This window comes from Halictus rubicundus, chromosome 16 (genome assembly GCF_050948215.1).
Source record: "Halictus rubicundus isolate RS-2024b chromosome 16, iyHalRubi1_principal, whole genome shotgun sequence".
Lineage (NCBI taxonomy): Eukaryota > Metazoa > Arthropoda > Insecta > Hymenoptera > Halictidae > Halictus > Halictus rubicundus.
The window spans coordinates 2,416,338-2,436,685 of NC_135164.1; the positions used below are offsets into that span (position 1 = coordinate 2,416,338).

The 20,348-nt window shown below is 45.6% G+C and overlaps 1 protein-coding gene across 8 annotated transcripts in view; it reads right to left on the reverse strand.

Annotated features, from left to right (window-relative positions):
• Hr3 (nuclear hormone receptor 3 ROR-beta) overlaps positions 1-20,348 on the reverse strand; it is a 114,138-nt gene that overhangs the window by 57,556 nt on the left and 36,234 nt on the right. Inside the window, exon 2 of one of the 8 annotated variants that reach the window (XM_076801945.1) lies at positions 9,791-11,169. The exons of the other annotated variants lie outside the window; for them this stretch is intronic. Coding sequence (XP_076658060.1) covers positions 9,791-9,914 — 124 coding nt within the window. The 5' untranslated portion in view covers positions 9,915-11,169. The remainder of the gene's footprint in view (positions 1-9,790; positions 11,170-20,348) is intronic. 8 annotated transcript variants of the gene reach the window in all.

The following is a 20,348-nucleotide window of genomic DNA, read 5'->3' on the forward strand; positions in this document are numbered from 1 at the left end:
AGAGAAACCGATATTACCGTTCGTAATTGCGGCACGCAAATACTATGTAGGAAATTGAGAAGAAAAATCCGCATAACGCGCAACGCTGATCACACTTCGCGCACAGCGAAATGAGCGCAATGTGTGGAACACATTTATTCCTCGAATATTCTGAGAAGCTATAACGATTCTTAATTCTTGTAATTAATTCACTGTAAACGTTTACGCGATTCTAAAAGATTACGATCCTCGTTCCCTTGTTAACACCTTCGGCAAGGAACTGCTCCGGATTCTGTTAAATCTTGCGTTTTGCAATAAGTAATAATTGTAGATTTTTATGTCAGATGGAATTGCCAATCAGTCATCGAGAGACCTGTGATCGAGAACCAACCCTGGCAACGAACGTGTTAAATCGATTCCGTTCTATTGGTCTCTCTCCGTAGAAATTAAATTTTCCAACTGCTAAAACGACATTGCGGACCACCATGACCCTGTGAGAACGCGATCGCAAGTGGAAGCGCCGCGCATGGGGTCCGACAATGGGTTTCGCGATACATATCGAGATATCTCGCTTTAAGGAGTCTCAGCCGGCGCCCGGCGCACCGTCGACCGAGCGCATGCACGTATGTATGTGTATCCTGGCGACTCTGCCCTGGCGACGAAAGCATCTCGATGATACACAATAGACGAAAGTCAAAAAATAAAAATTATACAACTACAATTAATGGATACTTCCTTGAATGGGACGAATCCTGAGAAAACGCAGACCGATATTTTTGGGACACCCTGTATACGGAAGCTGCTCGATTTTGTACGAAATTTTTATTGTAGGAATGACGAGCTTGCGATTCTCGTAGAAGCCGGAGCTTTTTTTGGTGCACACAGTCTTTTCTCGGTATATGTCGCGAATACCTGTCTGATGGAAGTCGCAGAGCTATCCCCACTGCCGCGGGGCCCGCGAGGGGCCTCGAAGCTATGCGCGTCGCGTAGAAACGTGCGCAAGGGTCCTTTCTCGGCCTCGTGTTTTTCTCCGATTCACATTTCCACGGACAATATCGTTTAACCTATCGTTAATGGCGTATTGAGCCGAATACGTGCGCGGGGCTGCCGCGCCGCGGCATTCATTCGGAATGCGAGCCGGAGGATCGTCCTCGTGGAATTTGTGAACACCAAACGCCACGCTTGTTCAGAAATTTCTGCGGATATTGAAATCGCGTCGAAATTTCAATGGGTTTCGTATTACACGTCCGTACCCGCGACCCATTGGCGGAATCAGGTTTGCGATAAGAAGAAAGGAATTTTTTTGAAAGATGAATTTAAGGATTAAAAGTAACCTCGTATAGACAAGGTTCTGTAGTTCGTTCATTATTATTGTGATCGATGACGAGTTGACCATTCAATGGAGTGGGTATCTATTAGGGAAAAATTTAGAGTTTAGAGCACCGCTGGTTTATTGTGTTCGCGGGTAATTACGTATTCAAACGAAGTTATATAATGCATTAACCGTTCGCGAATATTTCTGATATAGTTGCAATACGGATTGCATAATTTCGCAACGATACATTGAACGCGATATACTGTAACCACAACAATGCGTTAACATTTTTTTTCGTGGCAGCCACCAGTGAAACGGTAAATATTTGATATCGGCCGCGGGTGTATTTATAAACATCGTGTTGCACGATATCAACATTCTATTACGTCTCTTCGTGCCTTGATTTGTCGAATCATCTATTCTCATTCGTCTCGTCAGTCAATTATCTCCGTCGGTTCTTTACACCCCGTCGCTTGCTCGCTTTTTATCTGTTACGAAACAAACAACTTCCACAGTGCGTGATCCGAGTCATTACATTACTCCGACGGAAAAAGACTTTGTAGACACAGCAAACAAACTCAAACCTGAACCATGCAAATGCAATAATGAACCTTTAAATCTGCCGTTCAACTTTTCGACCGAGATAAATTAAAAGTAAACGTGTTAGATTAATTACACTTATTTGTAAAGCATAACGAATATTACAAAAGAAATATTGCAAATTTTTTTCGTTGAAATCAGTTAATATACAGTTAACTCCTTTTTAGTATTCATTTTGCTTTAGAAATATAAGTATGATTAATATAGGCACAGCGATTGGAACCCCCGCAGTAATTACAGAAAAGCCCAATCAAAGGGACGTCAAACTGCCAGGGGATGTCAAATCTAAAAAATGTAATTAAAATCTTTAAACTTTCTCGAGCAGCACAAATTCGAAACGAAATCTACATTCGTGGTCGAAGCCATTGATGATTGATAAAAGAACCCCAAACATACAGGGTCGCTGTCAAGCGATCGCGAGCCTAAGCTCTCCCGAAAAAAAAAAAAAAAAAATAGAGAAAGAGACCTTCAAAGCGCGGCGCCGGACTTCTCCAAACCGGCGAATTAAAAATTAATTTTTCAACTGAAGCCTGTATCCCCCATTCAGCCCTTTCTATCCGTCTGCGACGTCGGTCGCGGGAGCACCCACTCCGCTGAAATTTTCCGACTCGTTAAATCGTCGCATCAAAAAAAAAAAAAAAAAGGGGCGGAGAGAAAAAGCCAGAAAGAGGGATGTAGAGGGGAGAAGCAAAAAAAAGCACATACACACAAAACACGCATCCATTAAAGGACTAAAAGAAAAAAAGGAAAAAGAAACGGAAAAGCGGTCCGCCCCTCTCTCTCTCCCTCTCGTTTTCCGGGGAAAGAGAAAAGCGGACGAGAGGAACAAATAACGAGAGAGAAAGGGACGGAAAAAAAGAACGGGGTGGGTTGAAAGAGGCTCGACCATTGTCCGTCGTTTCCACGATAAAGCTCGCACTTTTGGACGATGAGAAAACGTTGCACGTGCGAGTGAGCGTATCGACGTCTGCGCCGCGAAACGGCGTGGCATACGTCAACGATGACGACGACGACGACGACGACGACACCGTCGTAGTCGTTGCCGCCGTCTCCTTCGTCGTCGTCGTCGTTGTCGTGGTTGGCGACGCGAAGTGAGCTTCGGTTGCACGGGCGCGCGGCTATCGATCTGCGGAGCCCACGCTTCCGTTTCTCCTCCTGTCCTCTGCCGCGCCTCACCCTTCAGCAACTGCAGTTGCAGCAGCAGCAGCAGCAGCAGCAGCAGCAGCAGCAGCAGCAGCAGCAGCAGCAGCAGCAGCTTCGCGACCCAACCCTCGCTGTGCTGATACTTCAGCCCCTACCTTGCTGTATCTTCCCACCGCGTCTGTCTCTTTTTCTCTCTTTTATATACCTGTTCCTGGGCTCTTGGTTTCTTTGCCTCTTCCTCCCCTTTGCCACCCTCTACCGCGATGCCACCCCTTTCTTTTTCTGGTCTTTGCCGTCTCTCTCTCTCTCTCTCGCTGCTTGGAACTCCCTCATTCACTGTCCCTCCCTCACTTCCTCTCTCTTTCTCTCCCTTTCCTCCCTCTTTCACCCTTACCCCCTCTCCCCTCTCTCTCTCTCTGTCTTTCACTCTGCTAAGCGACTATAACGCGCGTGTTTTAAAGGCTAGGTGTTCCTCTTTCCTTTCTTCGTCCGTCAACCCTCTCACCCTCCCCGCGATAACCCACCACCAGTCCGACTACTCCCCGCTGCCATCCAGCCTAGTTCCTCTCTTTCTCCTCCGTTTTTTTTTCTTCTCCCGCTCCGCGATTCTTTCTTCCCTCAAACGTATTCCGGAGCTGGCGCAGCCGGAGTTCCAGTTATGTGAATAATGAAGGGCTTAGAAGTCGAATAATTAATATCTCTTTAAGCGGCGTCGTTGAACGGATCTCCTCAGACCGGGCGGTCCCATGCGTTTGTTTTAATGGACCGTTTTCTCCGAGACGTTTTAGCCTACACCTGCGAACAACTATGACGCGTGGACGACTGTTTTTCTCGAAAATTTGTGAAAATAACTTTATCCGTTGTTTGAGCAGCTTTTTTTACAACATCGATCGCTTCGCACAGCAGAAACAGGTAAGCGTTCGAGTTTTACTTTGATCCGTTCCGTATCGACTTTTTCAGTCATAATGCAACGGTGATACGCGACCCGCACGAAGAATAATTTAACGCGTTGCACACGCGTTATCGAATGATATTATTTCGCAGCATTGTTGCACGCCGAGCTGACCTAAATATGTGTTGTCCACGTTTTTCATACGTGTTCCGTGCAAATGAACATAATAATATTCCCGGCGGTACCGCCGTGAAAGGTTAGCGAGTGATTCGTTTCGTCCAGCAGAAAAATTACTGTTTCTGTTTAATATAAACTCGTGACATCCATTGTTTCCCCGGGTCCATCGGAACTGCTGAATTCTGTGACTCCGTGGGGCCACGAAACTCGGGGAGCCTTGGACGCCGAGGATTGTAAACATAACACCGCTCCTGGACGATATATGTCACTGGGGAGACCCGTGTTGTTGACATGTATCGAGAATTCGCTGTTCAGCGAATTCGGCGTCCGAGGCCTCTCGAGGTGTATACCCCGCGTTGGTGGGGATAATTCTGCGACGTTTATCATCCAAGCCTTGGCGACAAATATCGAAAAATCACTGTATTCGTGGAGAATTTGGTCCTGCCGCTACTTTGTAATCCGAGTAAACATTACACCGTATAAGGCTCGGCACGGCTAGCGTTAAACAGTCGTAAAATGTCTCCCCTTTTCCGTTTTAAAGCAGTACTTTGCAATTTTCCTGAAGGCAGTCGCACGCGTTCGAACGTCCACGGCTCGGGTGGTCTATCGTGTAAAGACTGAAACGCTTACCTACTTACAGTAGTTGTACCTATTACTATAATCTTATCGTATCGTGACGTCTATAAGGTCGATGATCTTTGAATGACGGGAAGCACACGTACGCCGGTAACGGAGCTGCATATCAGACTTCTTTTACTACGGGAATAATTATGTGGCAATTATTTCGGAACGAGTCGCCGACTCGCAACGTATAATTGCCCGCCGTAATTTAGAACCGAAAGGCAAACATCGGCCAGCGTTACGACCTACAATCCACGATATTACAATAAACAGTTTTCCAATAATTACGCGGCTATTATTGCATCTCGTGTTCCGTTTAACCGAGAACAATTCCTTCTACAAAAAGTATCAAAGTATTTCAACTTTCTCGGAATGACGAGTTAATTTTGCAAAGTAAAAAATTGGCGAACCTAGTCCAACGATTGTTTCTAACGCGAGGGTCGACTGTTGGCCGGATTCGATTCCATCAGCCGAGTATTTTTTGGGAAAATTTCGTCGGTTTACTTGGGCGGAAAGTTCGACGCGACAACGGCGGAGCGATCTTAATGGCGCGATAAGTGCGAACCGGAGAGCGTTCGCGTCAAAACAACAGACGTGGATCGATTTCGTAACGTCAACCTTCGAACCCGTTCGTCGGTTCTGAAAACACACCGAGAAGGATGAAGGATTGCCACCGTCGAACACCGTTCACCGGGAGACTCGCGTCGCTGCTTTGGCTTTCACTTGTGAAGAAAAAAAAAAAAAATAATACGAGATATCCCGTCGGCTTCGGCGACAAAGCGAGCCGGATGTACCTTCGTGTTCCGTCACGAAAAAAAGAAACGATCCGCCTACCGAATCTTTCAAATTCGACCGAAGAAAGCACCGGTAGTCTCGTTCCATGTTTTTGCAATTCGATACGATCATTAACAGAAAGACAATGTCTCCTACAACCAAATTTTCAATAAAATTTCGCACACCTCGAGCACCTCTCGAGCTTCCCCTCACCGGGTATACCCCGCGGTGGTGGGGATAATTCCGCGACGTTTATCGTCCAGGCCTCGGCGACATAAACAGAGAAATCACTGAATAATGATAGTAGCGATTCCGTTGTTCTCCAACCAATTTTGATCTTGTTTCACTGACAACAATTATAATCTAAAACGGAAAATAAACTCGCACAAAGTTACTTTAGCATTTCTTAAAAATGTAATCATAACAACAAATTTTTTGAATTCTGATATGCACTTTCAGGCTGTTCTAAAATACGTCGAATCACTGTACGCTTTTTTATTTATAAAAATTAGGATACGCAGGTATCTATGACTGCACTGAATGTATTTCTACGAATTCGATTCCATCTATAATGAACACACGACACCCCTTTTCGATAGTGAAACGTCAGTCAAGGTGACATTGCGATAGTCGCGATTGTCAAGAAATAAATCACGAGGCGCGAAGTTAATAATCTAGATCGCACGTACCCGTAGGTTTCGACCACGAAACGGGGTGAACGCTGAAAATATCCGAGTCGAATTAGTATTATCGGAAATTTGCTCACCTGACTGGATCCACCATATTTAACTCGACGACAAGCGCAAAGCACTTCTGATAATTGCTGTCAGTGAATAATTTCTACCAGCCCCATTAACGTTGTAAATATTTATACACGCTGATACTGTTGTCGTAAATAGGTCGATGGTATTTTCGATAAAGTTGTGGTCGTCGCGTTTTGAAGTGGCGGAAGGTATGTAAATGGGCACTCCGTGGATCCAGGTCTAGTCTTGCGCGGGCAACCTTGTGGATCATGATAATTGAAACGCGCTTTAGAGTTTAAAAAAAGAAGTTATTCCACTATTAAAATCCATAATTCTATCAACTGCATTTACACATTCGGTAAAATTACACTGAGTTTCGCAAGGTTGGAACGCTCTTCAAAGTCCCCAAAAAATTTATGTTTTGCTGGACGCTTACAATGCGACTGCAGTTTCCAACCTAACCTAAGAACTTTCTCCTCCGTGTGCAATACTTTCGATTAAATAAGAGGCTCAATAAAAGAAATTTTTATTCGCCAGTTTCGACACTTTTTGTCTCGAGATAAAAAGTTATTTTTCATGAATTATCTGAATTTTGGAGTAGAATTTTAGTCACATAAAAATTTAAAAAAAAAATCAAATGACCTGAGGAATCACCCCTTTCAAGGTTAAACTCCAACTAAAGGATCTCGTACAAAAAATATAAACATCAGGTTTTTAATGTTGTCTCGCGTATCAGAAATTCGCCAATTGTCGCAAGTTAGAGAAAGATCCGTTATGATCGGAATTTTAAGTTTAGGGGATGATTGAGGTAATAGGGTTCCGATGGATCGCGGAGTTCGGTCGGAGACAAGATCGGGTGACAAGAAATCGGGACGCAGCCTCGGAAGTCGAGTTAATCGGCCAATCTAGAGGCAGCAGGGCCTGCCCAAAAGAAATTCGTTTTCTCGTCATCGCGAAGACAGGAGGACATTGCCAGACGACGTTACGGGCGTTCTTCTTACGAAGCATTTGCGCAACCGACACTTACGTGGGTACTTTCGCTTTGCATAATTTAGTCGCCGCGTTTCGATCGCGGTATTCGTATTCGGAACGGCTATGACTCCGCGACATCGTAAACTCACTTTTGAAACCGTTCCCCGTGTTTCGGTTGTTTCGAGCGATCTGCTCGCTTCGCCGGTGATTCGCGGAACTCCGGCGCTTCAGACGCGCCGCGTGCGAAACGATCTACGAGCCGGCTCGAGGAGTCGCTCGCGTTCGTAAATTATGCGGTCCGTTTGAAAATTCCGCCGATTCTGAACGCCAGTTGCGAAGCTCGCAGAATTCATTCGGATACTTAATTATGCAACATCGCTCGCTTTGACATGTTTGGCGGATGAATGAACGTTCCTTTGCGCAACTGTCAAAGTAAATGCGACGCATGTAAGAGTTGATTTAGATATACTGTCTTGCCTCGATATACGTCGCAAATGCCTGGCTGATAAAAGTCGCGGAACTATCCCCACCGCAGCGCCCCCAGTACTGGATTTAGAGAAACAACTATCGCGTCGTAGAACATGCTTCATCGCTGCTTTCGGATCATGTATTTGTATTCGAGACACGGTGCGCGCGATTCGCGACGTCGTCGTAAAAACAGTTTTGAAACGATTCGAGGTACTCTTGTCGCTGATTTCCAAACTCTTTCTCTTTCTTACCGTTTTTCGTAGAAATGTAGTTAACTGGCATACGTCGTGCCACAGAATACCAAAATCTTTGCACACATTGTGCCTTTTCTACTAACCAGGCTACTCGGTACATGTCCCTGGGCAGATGCGTGTTCTGGACATGTATCGAGTAGACGCTGTATTAATTTTAATGGAAAAAATTTAATATCTCTTTTTTAATTGGCACAGTAATTGGGTCCTTTACTCTGCAGGAATAAATAATTGATTTGCAGTTAATGGTGCAGTACGAATCGAAGAATTCAAAGCATCGATGGGAAATAGTATCGGTTTCCTTAAATGTTTATGCATCCGATAATGTCATTGTAACGATCGTGTCCGGTAGCAACGATTTCTTACTATTTGCTAAAATTATCGGTTTGATAGCGATTCGATGGAAACGCGGCCGGATCGATACATATTTACGTACGCGTATTGGTATTATCTAGTGGTCCGATCATTTTGGAAGTTACATCAATCACGTGGCCAATGTTGGAGATCAATTCGTGCAATCTTGCATGATAACGAGATCGAATAATCGATGGCGACAAACCCTCGAAGTTACGAGACTATTTGGGCGCGTTTATCGGACATTAAAGTTGAAACACCGCTATGTATCGAGAAATTTGTCTGCCGTGTACTCTCCCGGCCCCCTTCCCCACCTCCGAAAACGATTTAACGAACCATTTCCCTCTGACGTTGTTTATCGTATTCCGGAATATTAACATCTCGCGCGTACGTTGCAATTAAAACTCGTGTCGCCGATGCCCAGTGTGCTACCAGAAACTGTACATCAAAAACTTTTAACGCAATGATCAAAATGTGAATTGATGCCGTACAAAACGCATTGGAAATTTTATGTTGAAGCGTTTCAGATTTCCGTTTAATGTGCCACCGGTCTGTTACCGTGGGATTAATACAGTTTTGATTTACGCTCGCTGCGGTTCGGTCTGGCAATGGCGAACCGAATCTACTGCGAGTGGAACCAGTCCACTTTTGACCAGACAGAAATATTTTTTATCTCAGCGATTGTAACGTTCGTGGGGAAGCTTTTTATGCAGCAACGTTTCATACAATTCATTGACAATCTATATGTCTTTAAAGCGCGGTAAAATGGAACGCTACATCAAACCAACAAAACAATCTGACTTTTTCATAGGAAAAATATGTTTCATAGGAAAAACTATACGCGAGACTATTGTTGCAGGATCAACAAACAAAAATGTCCTGATTCAGGTAACGCCTACCTCGAATCGAAAAGTCCAGGTACACGGACGAACACAACCGCGCGTGAATAGAATGTCAGTAACCACGGGACCGCGTTGTTATCAAAAGGACGTTATGTAAACTCGGTTCACGGCAATTCCGGTGGGGTCTGTGTATTACAACGGTTCTCGAACGCGAGCGGAATTAGAAAATCCTCATCAGTTCGTCTTCGAACGTCACTCTTTTTTTTCGTATGGACGTTTCACAACTAATTGCGACGTTATTTTTAGAAACACGCCTCTTTTCGTGGACGGTCTTCCGTGTACTTTTTAAAAATTCGGAGAATATGGACAATTGAACAATTTTGACTTTGATTTTGGCCAGAAATGTTAGTAGAAGAAAATGAAGATCAATTCGAGTTTATTCCACAATTCTTTCTCACGATAGAAAATCGGGAACATAACGGTTTTGGAAACAATTGTGAACCGCAAGGCGATATTTTCTGCGTGTATTAATATTTTCCAGATTATGAGTACCCGGGTACCCGGCGCGGCGGGTCGGGTGGGACCCGGGTGAATTATTTTGATCTCGAGGTGGACCCAGGTACCCGGGTAGGTTGGTAGTTGGGCTAGTTGTGGATTACCTTTTATGCTCCCGGACGAGGTGTGGGGTGTCTGCGGTGCGTGCGAAGTCAAAGGTAACGGCGAGCCCGAGGAGGTCGCGGAGTGTTCCAGTTTGGAACTCACCGCGCTCCACATCTCGAACATGTTGAACGCCGTGGTGATGGCCTTTCGTCACTTCCAGGCTGCTACTCCCGTAGGTGACCCGGCGGCGGCGGCACTCTTTTCCGGCTCGCCGTAACATCCGCTGCGGAGCGCCGCGACGCCACCCGAAAATTACGTTTCCCGGTCTGAAGCTCGATTTTCTTTGTTCTCCACCGATATCTGTCCACACGTCACTCTCCGACTATCTCGAAATCGTCCTTCCTTCTCTCTCTCTCTCTCTCTCTCTCTCTCTGAATTTTTCTTTCTTTTTCTTGCTTTAGAATTCTTACTGTTAACGTGTACACTCGAATATATAATATATAATATATATCTATATATGTATATATATCGTAATATCGCTATTCAAGCCACGTTTCACTTTGTACAACGGTTCATCTCTCTCAGTCGGTGCTTCTAAGATTTATTATCACTTCGTTCGCTTACCGGCTACTACCTCGATTGCTTCATTTCGTTCTACGGGTATTGTCGAATCGATGTTAAATCGTTTAACAAAATTATTCGGAATCTCTTCCCTTTATACACGGTTCGTTCACGCGATGCTTAAGTTTACGCGGCGCACGTATCTACGGATGATCGATGCTCGGAAACTTTTCTCATTGATTCCTACGGATTAATTTATTTTATTAAGCTCGATTTTACGCACTTTTCTTTCTCAACACCGGCACTTGTTTTCTTCCTTATCTCGTCTCGGTTTCCTTCGGGCAACACTATTTCTTTCCTGTACGTGTGTTTGTCTGTCGTGAGTACATGTATGTGTGTCTGTCTGTGTATCTGTGTGTGCGTGTGTGTGTAAACATGTGTATCTTCACGTACGTGTACGCGAGAGTGTATCACCGCCGATGTATAATCGTCAACGATTCCAAACTGTACAAACTATGTACACCTCCCTCTTTCGACCGGTATTACGTTAACACCGTGTCCATCATCGTCCGCTTCCTTCTCCACCTCCTCTTCCGCCTCCTCCACGCCACCCCAACTCGCCCTACGCCACAGCGTGACACGGTTTACCGCGTATCACCTCGCCGCCGTTATTAGTATCGTCAGCGCCTTGGCTAATCAACGTCCCACCGACTTTCCCGTGAGCAGCCTCTAGTCACCGCGAAGCCGAAGCACACCGAGGCGGCTCGTCGTGATCGTCGACGTTGCGATCGTGTCCGGTACTCTCCTCGATCCCTGGGATCCCTGCGCCTCGCGTGACATGGCGCCAGAGGCGGTTTCGCGTTCGACGATCGCCGATCTGCAAACAGTCTGATCAGCATCTCCCGGCAAACAGAGCATCCCCCGCCCGTCGTTTCGCTCGGCCCTTCGTTTCGGGGAACCTGCTGGACCCGGAGGAACTCCTCTACCCTTTTGCAAGCGATTCGGGTTAGGGTCGGGAGGGACCCTGGGTTCAGGCCAAGGGAATTATTTACTCTGGGATACTGTGCCTACATTAATTATACTTGTTTTTAACGATAGATTCATTTTTTGACAAGTGGAAAACGAGTATTGTATTCACCATTCGTCGTTGAACCGAACAAGGAAAACCGGACAGTACGAAAACAACGTTAGCGCCCGCATCATGTATTTGGGTGGGGTTAAGTGGCAGTCACTTTGATATTGTATCTTTGTCGACAATACGTTCGGTTATTTATGTCGGACTCCTTGTAGTTTCTTCTCGAGAGGATTTTCGATAAAATTATCGACGTTTCATCGATATTAGTAGCGGGGATAATTTCGCGGCGTTTATCATCCAGGCCTAGCCGACATATACAGAGAAACCGTCGGAAATATTCTTCTTCTCCTACCGAACGTCTAATCTTCGGAGCGAGTGCAGATCAGAGCGAACATAAAATTCCGTTTCCCCGTGGTGAATTATTAAACGATAAAGCAGCAACGATAGACGTAGTCATCAGGCGAGAGCTATCATAAAGCAACGGGTTAAAGTCTGTTCGGCAGACATAAAATCGCTGACAAGTTCCGAGGAAGTTTCTAGGCAATGTTGGGCAAAACCAGCAACAGAAGAACTTTTTATCCTTGTTCCTCGGAACTTGTCAGAACTTTGAATATGCCAGGCTATCTGCAATTTAGTCGTTGCTTTGTTGGAACGAGTTCGGGGAGGTGTTTTCGAAAATCCTTAAACGATGATGGATCATTTGTCTTCTCCGTAGAAATTTGTGAAATTCGAAGCGCAAAGAAATGCTGGTAAATTTGAGAAATAAAGATGCGAAGACGAGCTGTTGGTGCAAATCGAATTCGGGTAACGGTTAGGCTCGCCACGTGTACGGGATGTAAAAAGAGAGTCACGCGAGAAGAGGTGTAAGAGGATAGGACAAGCTAGAAGCGACACACGCACGTGTCTCGGAAGATGGGTATCGTATTCGACATGTTGACGCGTCCGTCTACTCGTGTCTGCTCCGTGCACTTGTCATACGGACGCCCGACACCGTTAAATCGCGGATCTAATTAATGCGAGGCATCCCGTTACGACGAAAAAAGATAACGTAAACGCCGCATCCCTTGCAGATCCGATTATCGCGTCCGATCAACCAACACGTATCGCGGGCGAACGCTATTTCAGAGACACGGTTACAAGAATAATACAATACACTCGATTCGAAATCCACTTTGGAATTCGTTCGACGATCTAAGCATCAGCGACACTCGAATCCTTTCAATTGTCAGCGTTCTACATTCTTTAATTTACAATTACTTATTCCTTGGGACATTTATTATGGTAAAAGCTGCAGAAAATCCGGCTGAATATATTCTTGATATTTTTATAAAATAACGCAAACTGGCCGCTGCTAGTGCTCCGTAAACCTAGTGTTAAATAACAGTTCTCCTATAAATTTGGATCTTAACCCTTTGCACTCGAAGCCATTTCAGCTCTAAAACGAAACATTTCTTTCGACCTGGAATATTTCCCTCCTACATATATTTTTTCACACTATACATACGAAAATGGTGCAATTTACTCGTAGAGTACTGAAATGTTTAGTCATTTATCAAATACAAACAAATTTAATAATGTAAAAAATATTTTGAATAATGATAGAGCAATTTTTAGTGGCGCCTTACAGTCGCCATTCGAGTGCTAAGGGTTAATGCGCGTTACTTTTTCTCTTTCTACTCTGATCTACTTTGTCACCCGAAATTTCGATCGACGAAACGAAGTCACTACGCTATTGTTCTACTCGTTCGTTACCGACTCTCGCAGTATAAATGCTAGATTTTCTCAGAAACAGGGGTTCAGATCGCAAAATTTTCTTCCACCCGCTAATCCAAAACCGAAATTCCCAGTCGCTAATGACTCCGAGCAGACACCACATTGTGATTATCCTCCCTTGTCAACCGAGCCACGTGCAATCTCATCCAGCATCGAGCAGGAGGGGTACGCGGCTGGGTGGTAATCCGTCGGGAAAACCATGGAAAAGGCGAGGGGCCTGTTCGTCATCGGGGTCGGCAAGTCAAGGAAGAAGGGGGTGGGGGGTGTTGGGTGTGGAGGAATCAGCGGAGACCGGGATTCCTCGTCACCGGGAGGCAGACCGCCGTAACCGCAGAGCCGCGGCCGATCGGTCACGACTCGATACGAAAATTCAGACATGTGCGCATCGATCGTACGTTTCCGTACATGGACTGTTCCCCTTTAATCCTGCCGCGTTGCAAGTACGAGAGCTCGTGTCGAGGGGAACCGCACTTTGCTATCGAGCGAACCGAGCGAACCGAGCGACCACCAGCCGAGCCTGCCTTGCTTTGCCTTGCCAGCCTAACCACCCACCCACCCACCCATTCGCCGCCTGCCTGCCTGCCTGCCTGCCTGTGCATGGACACACATTCTCGACGGTTCGATGTGTGCCTGGGCACACGTACTATCACGGACGAGTACGTCGAGAGGAACACATATCCGCCGACAGTAGTCTATTCCGTGCTTTCATGCCGGCTCGCAGTGCCCGCGCCTCTCTAGGGCAGGGCGAGATTCACCGTGGAAGGAAGCGTCGCGGCGCTGCGCCTACGCTCACAAGCGCGCAGCCTCTATGTACACCTCTCTGCTTCACATATATACCCGGCTCGTATGTAATGCACAACGCTCCCCGGTGTATACGTGCGGCTTTTTTTCCATCCACCTGCATGCAAAGAGCATATGCGCGTCCGGAGAACCCGTCGCACCCTCCCCTCTTTCTCTCCCTCTGAGTCTGTGTGTGCGTGTTCGCGCACGAGTCTGCGTGCATGCACCGGGCAACACACTGCGCCCGTGTAATGAACTGTGTCACCGTGATTCGTGTTAGCAGCGGCGCACGTGTGTGACGGCTGGTGCACGCGTGTTGCTCAACCAACCCGACCAAAGTGCGCGCGCGAAAGAAAAAAAAAGAACTGCATCCAGCGCACCGCCGAGCGCCCGGCCTGCTGTGCGTGCACTAACCAGCCGTATCGTTGCTAAACACAACGATGCCGGTGTTATTACTCCGCGAATGATACGTCTGCCCGGATAATGGTATCGGCAACCGGCGTTAAGAGGATCTCGCGAGAGGGGTGCAACCGATGTTAACCCCGCGCCTAACAGACCTACACTCCAGCTCAGAAGTCGTCGGACATCGGGCTTTTGCCCTGAAGAAAAGCTTGCCTGCGGTGTACAGTTCTTGCTACCTCCTCTTCGACTACTTTCGTTCAACCCTTCGGGGCAGCGGCGGGTTTAACGGCGAGCCGGCTGAGATTTTTTGTTAATAAGTTTATGAGAGTTTTCTTGAAACTTCTATTTGTAACTTGTGTTTGAGCGCCCCCAAAATTTTTACCGCTTCGGGGCCTCCGCTTGACTTGGGCCGCCACTGCTTCGGGAGCGACGAAACCGTAATTTTCACTTAAAAAAGCAAATTCCTCGACTTCTGGCAAGCCATTGAAACTAGGCGTTCCATATCGCCGACGTGTTTGCCCTATGTGCATTTTAGTTGCTTGATAAATCGATAGTTTGTATGCGCCGGTCGAGGGGATTCAGAGCTCCTAAATAGATTGTAAATAAACCATAAATCATGCCTGGCACGTTGCATTTTTGTTTCAAGAGATTTTGAATTAATTTCGCGACCTTTGTTATTTAACGACACAAGTTTGTGAACGAGAATAAATGTAACGCACGCTTCTTTAACCACTTGCCCTACAATATCGAGTCAGACTCGCGATGAAGATTCCGAACAGAGACTAATAAATATGTATGTTTTAATTTCCTTTAGGCCGAAATAAAATTCTATTTTGTTGTAGTCGATATATATCCTTTGCAGAAAACATAGGCATACAATAAATATAAACTTTCTTTTTTTTTCTACGAAATTCTGAACGACGAAGAACTTCTAATCATTATAATCACAAAATAAATAGTAGTGCAAGGGATTAACATTTTATACCGGGGATTTAGTAAATTATCGCATATATGACTATTCTTAAAATAATTGATGGCAGCGAGCGTGTTGTGCCAATATTGATCTAATTGTAAACACTTCTCTCGCTAAATGCTATGTTAATGTTCCCACCGATCCCTGCATCAAAGTAGGTACAATGATGGTATATTACACAATACTAATCGTACAGTCTATTACGCAATACTTTGTACATTCACAAAATCAAATATCAAATCAGACCTTTCGAACACATTCTCCTTTCCTACAAGTTAGAAACATTGCGACTGGACCAATCTCTCTGGAATCGCGATCGAGATGCACAGCGCGCATTATCATAAGAACGATTAGAATGACTTTCGTTAACATTTTAATCTGCTCGGACCCGCGACACGGACCGCTATACCAACAACGTAATCGCTGGAAGTGACACCGTTCAAAGTACACTGTTCAACCCCGTCAAATTGACCCGCAAGGATTTAAGGTCATTTTCGTCGCCAGGAAAATCGCCGAAAGAATCCGACAACTGAAAATCGGATAATAGGTCACATTTCTAGTCGCTGAAAGTTTCGTTCGCCAGACGAGCCGACGGAAGCTCGTTCCGAGGTTCGTCAACGCTGACGGGAGAGCATGGTCGGACGAAACAACGCGGTTTTCCAATTTTCTATTCACCTTTAAACGAAGAGAGCCGTTCTTTCGATTCAATTACGAATCCGCGGGTTCTCCGCGAGAGACGAGAGGCGAGCGGCGAGGTGGTGGGCGACGAGGACTGCTCGTAGGAGCAGAACCAGAGAGGGTAGCACACGTTGTGGGGAAGAAGGAAGGATGGAAAGAAGAACGGAAGGAACGAGGGAGAGAGAGAGAGAGAGAGAGAGAGAAAGAGAGAGAAAGAGAGAGGGAGACGGTACCGTAGTATGGGCTACATTCTGTCGGCCCCACTAGCCCAGTGACTCGATGCGCTCCTCTCGCTATTTCTTTCCCTCTTCCTCTGCTCGTTCTTTTTCCCTCTTCTCTCACTCTATTCTGCGCGGCGGCTAGCGGATCTCCTCGTTCGCCACGCCACGCCACGCCACGCCACGCCACGCCATGCCACACCACTAGCGGAACGTGTTTCCTTGTAGCCGTGCGCGATCCCGTACAGGCCGTTTCATAACGAGGGTGAAGCAGCTCCCGGGGAACGTCAGCCCCGCGGATCTGTTGATGAATGGAGATACCAATCCGAGTTTTATTACGGTTATTCCCGGAAACGCTCGAGTTTAATTTCGACGAGATTTACGGATACGGAACCGCGATTTCTTCGCCATTTTTCAGAGAATCTTTACGGCCGGCATTTTACGCGTCTCGTTAGAGCTTCGTCAGCTTTTATTGTTTCGTACCCGGGAAATCTTAGCATCTTGCTATTGCTAATAGAAGGGCTTCTCGGAGGAGATTGTACCAATAATTAGTACAAAAATATCTTATGCTGTGAGAAGGATACGTATATTTTTTGAATGACTTATCAACACGTTTCACCCTCCGTGAATTGCCCTATATATTCGAACATCGATTTCCTGTACATTCCCTCCCTAACGTCGAACATTCCAAGTCCCACAGTAGTGCGGTGCGCCACTATCGATGAAACGGGGTGATAATGAACCGTTAACCCCTTACGCGGTTCAATACGCGCGAGTTCGTAGCTTCTCGCGAACATCCCCGCTCGATTGAATATTTATCTCGCTTTTCCCTTAACCGTACCCGTGAAATGTTCAATCTGTCGGCTAAAGACTCTTTTGGTCATCGCTCTGTGCGGATTCTTTTGAATCTTCACCGGTCGGCCTGCCACGAAAAGCATCCGATAACCGATCGATTCGTTTCTCTTTTTCAGTTATGCTTTCATACGGTCCGGTCGAACATTATTTAGAATCTCCTTCACACAGACTGCCGTCCGCGTTCCCCCACACTCCCTTAAAATTTCCTCCGCTTCCATCGTTTAACCCTTCGAATATAAAAAAGAAAATAATAACACGAAAATTACGAAAAATGAGTAAATTATAGAAACAGCAAGTATTGAGTTGTTTTATAATTAAAATTGTGTACATTTTCCTTCGTGTTCACATAAAATAACGGCTAGTTTCGCACGGTAAATCTCTCGTTTCCTGTTAAGTGAACCGACAACGACTACGGTGATTTCTCTATATATGTCGCCGAGGCCTGGATGATAAACGTCGCGGCATTATCCACGCGCTCAGTTTTCTCAGTTCCGAACAGGCTCCGTTCGCTTCGGGGAATCTAATATTCACTTCAATCCTCCAGACGCGGGACGCCCTAATTATTTTGAGTAGTATAAGTTTCCCGTTAGCGGGACACCGAGTAGGTACTCCCAGCAGTATAATGATTTTTGTTTCACGAACATTTGCTTACGGGCCGATAACCCCGCGAGAATTACAGTCCTCCGCGCCGCGCGCATTCGTCGCAAGTTCTAATCGGGACGAGCTTAACAACCCCGAGCCGCGCGCCGACCGCTTCAATTTTCATAAAATCCCAAACGAGAATTATAGAATATTTGTCGAATTTGGTTATTCGATGTCCGGGCGTAATCGCATTATATCGCTGCTTCGACGCAGAAACGCGGAGGTTTAAACAGATTAAAATCCAGCTCCGTGTCGCTGGGACGAAGCGTTAATCTTGCACGACCTTCATTACCTCTCCCATTCGCGGAAATCAAAATTACATACCCTATTCGCAATCGCTGCAATTTAGTTATTCTCTGTGTGCCCAAAACAGAAATCTACAACCCTACTCGAAGAAGAAAGAAAAAGGTTCATCTACGGCGCGCGTCCCGCACTCCGTTCGCTCATTATCACGTGATTAGTAAATCGGTCGGAGAGCGACGTGTGAATTCGCCGCGTTTTTATTACCCTGGTTAGAATAAGCTATAATTCGTCTAACCTGGCTCGAAATTTAAGGCGCTCGGTGACGCGCGCGAGCTTATGGTTATAACACTGATTGGTATCGAGTCAGTACTTCAATGTAGCCAACAGTAAATAGTTTCAACTTGTCTCGTGTTGGACCAAATTAAATATATAATCTCGTTACAAGAGATCTCTCGAATACTAATTCATATACTAATACATACAGGGTGGTCCACGCACACGTATATAACTTCCAAAGGATGCGTTGCACGAAAAAGTTTTGTATACAGAAGTTGCAAGGTCCGAAGGGGTACACAATTTAGTGTATTTATTTTTTTTACAGGTGGAAGTGTTTCGGTCGACTTTGTTTTTTAAATGAAAAATATTTTTTATACCAAAATATGGAAGAATGTCAAACTCTGAGTAAAAAAGTATTGACCTTCATTATCCCTAAACCTAATAATTAACGAGTAAGTTCACTTTATTTCCTGAAAATTTGCTTACAAAGAAAAAAAATCATTTAATTTTCTTTTTATTTTTCTAACCTGATATTACGCGAAGAAAATTTTCAGGAAATAAATTAAAGTAGTTTAGTATAATTTTCTTACAAAGAAAGAAAAATCATTTAATTTTCTTTTTATTTTTCTAACCTAATATTACGCGAAGAAAATTTTCAGGAAATAAAGTGAAATTGCTCGTTAATTAATAGGTTTAGGGCTAATGAAGGTCAATACTTTTTTACTCATAATTCGACATTCTCCCATATTTTGGTATAAAAAATACAGTATTTCCTTTAAAAAAACAAAGTCGACCTTCAAATCTCCGAAACACTTCCACCTGTAAAAAGAAATAAATACTCTAAATTGTGTACCCCTTCAGACCATGCAACTTCTGTATACAAAACTTTTTCGTGCAACGCATCCTTTGGAAGTGAAATAGCGTTGCGACTTTTATCAGCGAGGTATTCGCGACATATGTCGAGAAAAGCCTGTGTTAAGCAGGGTTTCCACCCTAAAGAATCTGACATAATTGCCGTGTGCTCTCACTTGGTACCTCCGCGACCTCTCAGAGTTCATCGAGAAAGAGAAAATTGAAATTTCCGGATCGCGGAATACAGAAACTGGTGACCATGGCCAGGCTAATATTCGTGGGGCTTGTCGGAAAATCGGAGGTGCGTCTAGCGCTCGGTAGTTTTACGCTTTCCACTTAAGCGGACCGCAATTATGGTAGAGCATGGGCCGCGCGGCCTGTACCTGACGACCTCAACGCGAAAAACGCGGGTCGAACCTGCGCTAAAGCGGTCGACCCGCGTTCCTGCGGCACTTCGTAAACTATAGCCCGAGAGAGCCCGGCAGGCCGGTGTGTACGTGTATCCCCGGGTTCCACGCATGTGTCTGTGAATTACTTTCGCCCCGGGGGGCATCGCATCTTATTTAGGTCGTGTACACCGAGCGTATACTTTGGTTCTGGCACGAGCGTGCCGGCGTTATTACAGCATCGCTGCCGCGCTACCACTGCCCCGACAGAGACGCAGGTGACTCTCGCTTCTACGCTACGAACAACGCTGCCTCCGCTCCACTATGGCAGCGGACAGCCATTCTACCGTGCCACCGAAAACCCATCGGCACACTAAATCCATCGTTATCGAAAAATTCTCGAGATTCGACGCGTTAATCGATGGCACACACCCTAAATTACCTTTTTAAAGATCCTCGGCTAATAGTGCCATATGAAATCATTTTTAACGGTCCTATCATTGCACGAAAGCTTGTTGCTTTTCCGAAATTTATCGCGGACAACGTAGAATAATCGAGCCTTTCCCACCTAGAACGTCTACTCGTTCCACTCTGCGGTGTTGCAACTATTTTTTTTTGTTTTTGGAAAACGTGTTCCTGCCACGGTCGTGTTTTCTCGAGTTCAGCGAGAAACGTCGACAAACTTCTGCGACGCGCTCGCTTGGCTACCGAAGGTTCTGTATTTTCGTCCACGGTCCCCGACCTGCGCAATGCTCGATTCGAGGAGCATCGTCAACAACTTCTTCAACCCTTGCAAGCCGGATGCTTTCGATTTCATCGCTTTCGCGGATAACAGCCATTTAAATCTGTACGCATCAATTCGTTTTTACGTGTTCCGAGTTTACAGTCGCGGGAGCAATATTC